Below are 6,000 nucleotides of genomic sequence, written 5' to 3'. Positions count from 1 at the left end.
CAACAAAAAGATGTTCATACAGCAAACAGTTCGTCTTGGCACGCTCACGTCACTGTTGTGATCATCAACGCTGAAATCTCCCGTAGATAATTTCGTCATCTTGCAGAACCAGCGTAAACACCACCAGACAATATCAGCCTAGAAATCCCAGCCGCAGGATAACTCTTTTTGCCAACAGGTTGCTACCTGTCGGACTAGTGTAGGGCAATTGAGAAGCAGAGTCCTCTCTCGACAAACAAAACCAAGCTCTATAAAGTCACTCATAATTCCCGTCCTGCTGTATGGTGGGGTCTTGGACGATGTCAACAACGGATGAGTCGACGATTACGAGTTTTCGAGAAGAAAAGTTCTGCGAAAGATTTATGGATCCTTTGCGCCGTTAGCCACGGCGAATACCGCATTCGATGGAACTGATGAGCTATACGAGATATGCGACGACATCGACATAGTTCAGCGAATTAAAAGACCAGCAGCTACGCTGGCTAGAATCATGTTGTCCGGATGGACGAAAACACTCCAGCTCTGAAAATATTCGACGCAAGTACCCGCCAGAAAGCAGAGGAAGAGGAAGACCTCCACTCCGTTGGAAGGACCAAGTGGAGAAGGACCTGACAACTTCGCTTGGAATATCAATTGGCGCCACGTAGCGAAGAAGAAACGACTGGCGCGCTGTTGTTAACTCGGCTATAATCAGCAAGCGGTTTCTACGCCAATTAAGAAGAAGAAGTTGATTTTTTTCACATTTTCCAATAAATTCATCCAGGTAAATATGTTTATAATATTAGTTGAGCCTTTAGCCTTCGACACACAAAAGAAATTTTGCACGAATTTACATTGTGTTCATTATCCACCGCCATTTTGCAAATTTGAGCGTTTGGGTTTTTTACATTTGACATGCTAACTTCATATATTTGACGTGTATAAGTGATTTTTCGTGCAGAATTTCAACAACACAATAGTTTTTCAACATTTCCTGATAGTTTCATGCTCCGAAAAATTTTTTTTAGTCATTATGCTGCGGTCTTATCCCAAACAAGAGAAAATTGTTGATTTCGACAACATTTTGGAGGCGATCAAGTCGGTGAAAATACATCACAACAGCGTTCGACAATCTGCGACGGCACACAAAATTCCGAGGGCCAACTTGATGCGTTATATTGCAGCATTTGATGGTGCGAGCATCGACGTCACTACTGCCAATGCCGATGTAATGAAGAATTTGCTGGCTGAAAGCACGACGATGGGCACAAAAACAGTGAGTTCTGCTGGTTTCTTTCTTTTTCTTTCATCGAATAATAAATGATTTTTTTTTTTATTTCAGATCTTCAACATCGAACAAGAGAAGGCGCTGATAAGCTACATTCTCAAGGCCAGCAACATCAACTATGGAATTAGTTTTATTGGCGCGTCGTATCCGGATCCATGGAACGACAATCAACAGGCGAGTAAGGATTGGCAGTTGGCGTTCATGAAACGCCACAAAAATTTGTCACTGCGAACACCAGAGCAAGTAAGCCAGAGCCGTGCGAAGCGATTCAACAAAGAGAATGTCGATGCATTCTTTGCCAACCTTTCATCCGTTCTCGGTAAGACGCCGTTTGAACCTCACCGAATATGGAACATGGATGAAACCGGGTGCCCGACCGTGCCAACCAGACCTGTCAAAACCATCGCGCGCAAAGGACAAAAGCAGGTCGGCTCATCAACATCTGCCGAAAAAGGCACCAATGTGTCTTTGGCTTTGGCCATCAGCGCTAGTGGCCAGTCTATACCGCCATTCTTCCTCTTTCCCCGAGTCAACATGAAAGAGATTTTTATGACTCATGCGAGTCATGGCGCTGTTGGTGTTGCGAACTGTTCTGGTTACATGAACTCTGACGTATTCCCTCAATTCATGCGTCATTTCATCAAGCACACCGGTGCTAATGCCGTTTCGCCAACCATGTTGCTGCTGGACAACCACGGTTCGCATTTATCGATCGAGGCGATAGATTTGGCGTTGGATCATGGCATCACGTTGTTGTCTTTTCCGCCGAAATGCATGCACAAAATGCAGCCGCTAGATGTTGCGGTATTTGCACCATTTAAAGGCATGATGACCGTGAAGCATGATGCATGGAAAAAGTCCAACATTGGTGTCACTTTCGATCTGCATCATGTGCCGCTCCTTGTCGATCAGTGCCTCGATGTTATGTTAACGCCGAAAACCATCAAATCCGGCTTCCGAACAACTGGCATCTACCCGTTCGGTGACGAAGAAAGACGCCGACATTCAACGTCGAGTTCTTGCCTCTGGTGATGCCATTTGTGACTGCTGCGAATGAGGAGGTGTCAACGTCGGAGGCATCGACAAGTGCCCCAGCTTCAACAAGTGGTGCTGCATCATAGTCGTTGTCTCTTGTTTCGACTCCACAGCTCCGTGGTGAATTGAAATCGGTTGGCCCGTTGAAATTGGGCACACCTGCGCCGAAATCAAAACGTGGCTGCAAGACAATGGAGTCAACGATTTTGACATCGCCTGAGGTTGTCGCAGATCTGCGTGACAAGGCCGAAAAAAGCGGCAAAATTGACGAAGGCAGCCGATGAAACCAGCAGCCAAAAACAAAAAGGCCGTGGCAAATCGAAGACGCCACGGAAAGAAGCCCGTCTCCGACCAGAAACCGACATCGAAGAGGACTTCGATTTTGCCCGATTGCAGAAAGATGCCGAAGCACGAGAATCGTCAAACACGGCCCATTGCATCGTTTGTGATCGAGGGGTTCACTTGAAATAATGCCGGACCGAACCCGAACACTTACACCTGCATCCACTGCGAGTCGGAATAATTTTTTCGCCAATTCCTATTTTTCTTATTATTTATGAATCTCTTTCATTTCCATTGATAAATAAACGTTTTTCATCGGTAACAATCATGTTTTAATCGATTTACAGACTGGTCCATGCTTTGGAATTTTCACAAAAAATAACTTTTATGTGACTTTTTAACCGAAATCAACATTCCCCACCTTCCCCTACTGGGGTCCAGATATTCGGTACCTAGGGGTTTGAACAGTTTATTTGGATTTGAACTATTTTTGGTCATATGGGAGAATACTCTAAAGGGAATATTCGTACAAAGGTTTATCCCGTTATATTAATTTCTTCTTGATTTGTGCACTTGGATCGAAAAAAAGCAGAAGATATTTAAAATTGTGTTATATTGGAAGTAAGCGTGCTTGCCGTTCGGTTTCGCCCTTTTTCGCACTGTGAAATTAGAATGTAAGAAGAATGTGTATGTACCGAATTTGGATGAAATTAGTCTAGCAGATTCTGATATATGTGATTAACCTAAAAGTTGGCTCCTTCAAAGCCCTCTCGCATCATCTCGGAGGAAAAATTAGTGCCTCTGGCATTGCTGATTTACAGTGCTTTAAGTAGTTTTTAAACAGTGCCGTTATATAGGGAGTAAGCGAGGTTATCATTCGATTTCATTCATTTTTTCACAGTATCGGTAATAGTCCTATAGAAATTTTCTTGAAGGAGCTTAGCTATTGTAGCTTTGAAGGTCTAGAAGATATGTGTTTGTTCTAAGCGTTAAATAAAAGCAAATATTTATCACATCGTTTAAAGACAGTTGTGCATACAAACGTAGAATAAAATATCAGAGTTCGTTTCAATTCGTTCAACTGTTTGTTAGAAAGTTTCTAATTTCAGTACGAGCAAATATTTACACGATTTGCGCATAAAATGCGAAATTGTTTTTGCAAAACAAAGTAAAAGTAATAAAGTGGGCATTCACGTATCTCAGCTGACATTACGCTTGAACCAGTTGTACTTCTGATCATTGTATCTCGGCACTTCAGTTGAAAGGTTGCTACATGGGAAACTGTCACCTATATCTTCCTTAATTAAGTTAGCGAAACTGGTTTTCAGACAAATTTACGAAAAAATTGAATTTAGATGCTTTTTTCGTGTTTACCGAATAGATACGTACCATGCAGAACTACTATTCTATTTGTAAGCACTACTGTCTTTAAACGGTACTATATACATTTACTTTTATTTCACGTTTGTAAAAATACTTTTACCACAACTTATTCACTGGCTTCAGGAAAGAAATATGTGAGAACAAAATCTGTTCTGCTTCCTAACCGCCAGAAAACATTGTTGAAGTAAGTGATTTGATTGTTGAAGAACTTGAAAACAGTAATTTGAACGTAATAATATGCTTGCTTGAATTTAGAATAATCTCATCTGAAAAAAATTTCATGTAAGTTTTCTCCTTAAAAATCTATCATTCGACGTTTGTGCGTTAAAGAGTTGCCAACTGATACCACTCATCATCCTCAAACTAATAAATTAATTACACTGTTATTATTATTATTAATTTTTACTTTTAGATATGAAGAAAGGCTTTTGCTTTAAATTATTCCTAAGTTTATAGGCTACTATTGATCCATGAGAGTAGAGATGGCACATCGGTGAAAACAGCTGCTTTCACTCCTTGGTACCACAGCCACCCCATGCAGTCAAACCAACCAGTTTGTTGTCGGAGACTACTGGGACTACCGAAACGACCAACGGCATGAGTTGCTGTCTTTTACCAATCCGCAAACCATTGTATTCAAAAACCTCATCTTCACTCCAGCCATAATCACCAGAACCGCAATCGCTCGTGCTGATGAGTTCAACATCGACACTGTTTAGTGTGCCATTGGTACACCCCAACTGTAGGTAACACCGCCAGCACCGGTTGCTGGTTGTTGCTGAGCCGGATCAATGATATCAGCGTTTGCCGCTTCGGCCAGTTTCAAGAGGCCGATGTTGTTTTCCATGGTAACGAAGTCGAATGCTGCATCGAAAGTGTAACCTGCAAGCTTTGATGATTTGAGCGCCATTGTTTACTGAAACAACCAATTGCTCAGGATCGTAGAAAGCCAGGCACTGCGCAGTGGTCAGCACAGTTTTTTCACCGATGAGAAATACCACCACAGATTGGGTCGCCACCGTCGTTTCTTTGAACTGAAACGACATAGGATGCTGCTTGAACAACGGCTGCGTAAGACGATGAGATCGCCAACAAGAAACTGCAAACGAGTAATTGATTCATATTTCAAAAATATTAGTAAACTGTTTCGTGACTTTTGCGTATGTTTTACTGGATGTAAAGCTTTCGACTGTGCTGTGTGTTGATTTTTCAATTCTTTATATACCGGTCGTCGTTGCGGGTTGTTTCTTAAAACTATCGCTGGTGTACGATTATTGGCTGTTGACAGAGTTATCTATTGACCGTTAGCGATATGATGTCTAAATTGCGCGCGACTGATATTCGTTTATAAATATTCGATCGACACACTTTCGGAAATTTTTTTGTTCCGTAAGTATATAAATAGATAGGCCTTAGCAATAAACGTAGACTTACTGGAACGTAAGCATATCGTTATCAGTTGATTTATAACTTTTGTTGTGTAGTTATATATATGTAATGGCTAATTAAGATAACTCGACTTTTGATTGAATATGTTGTTTTTTATCATAGACAGTTTAAGTTTATGAAAATAAGGAGAAGAAGAAAATATATTAAAATATTTTTTATTTACTAACTGTCAGGGTATGAACTTCAAACTCTTCAACTGACTTTACCAGCTTCCCCATAAATCACACAAAAATTGCACCAATTTCTTTTATAATGTCTTCTGGTCTTTTTACTAAATTTAAAAATTTTGGTGTCTTTCTCTGCTTAATTGCTAAATTACATGACTTCATGTGTTGAGGAAAAGCAAGTAACTGAAGTGAAGTAATGTGGGGTTCTGTGCTGTTATGTGTTTGTATGTATGTGAGCTCGTTGTTTGATGCAGCCTGCCATGTGGCATTTATTGCACGACACCCGGTTGGCTGTTGCTCTTTACCTACAGCCAATGCAAACCAATGTTATAACATACACGAGGTTAAATGGCGTGCAGGTAGGCAACGTATGAGCTATGTATGTGTATATGCATTAAAACATATATACACAGTCAC

At 41.0% G+C, this 6,000-nt stretch overlaps 1 protein-coding gene and 1 pseudogene across 1 annotated transcript; one reads left to right on the top strand and one right to left on the bottom strand.

Annotated features, from left to right (window-relative positions):
* The first annotated feature begins 1,012 nt into the window (after positions 1-1,012).
* On the top strand, positions 1,013-2,299 carry LOC120782422. Its single transcript, XM_040114674.1, has 2 exons — positions 1,013-1,207; positions 1,322-2,299. The coding sequence occupies exons 1-2, from the start codon at positions 1,013-1,015 to the stop codon at positions 2,297-2,299; spliced, it is 1,173 nt and encodes a 390-aa protein (XP_039970608.1).
* Positions 2,300-4,366: 2,067 nt separating this feature from the next.
* LOC120766405 lies at positions 4,367-5,104 on the bottom strand (annotated as a pseudogene).
* Positions 5,105-6,000: the final 896 nt, after the last annotated feature.

This window comes from Bactrocera tryoni, chromosome 1 (genome assembly GCF_016617805.1).
Source record: "Bactrocera tryoni isolate S06 chromosome 1, CSIRO_BtryS06_freeze2, whole genome shotgun sequence".
Classification (NCBI taxonomy): Eukaryota; Metazoa; Arthropoda; class Insecta; order Diptera; family Tephritidae; genus Bactrocera; species Bactrocera tryoni.
The sequence above is the reverse complement of the archived record's forward strand: the minus strand, read 5'-3'. Positions and strand labels throughout refer to the sequence as shown.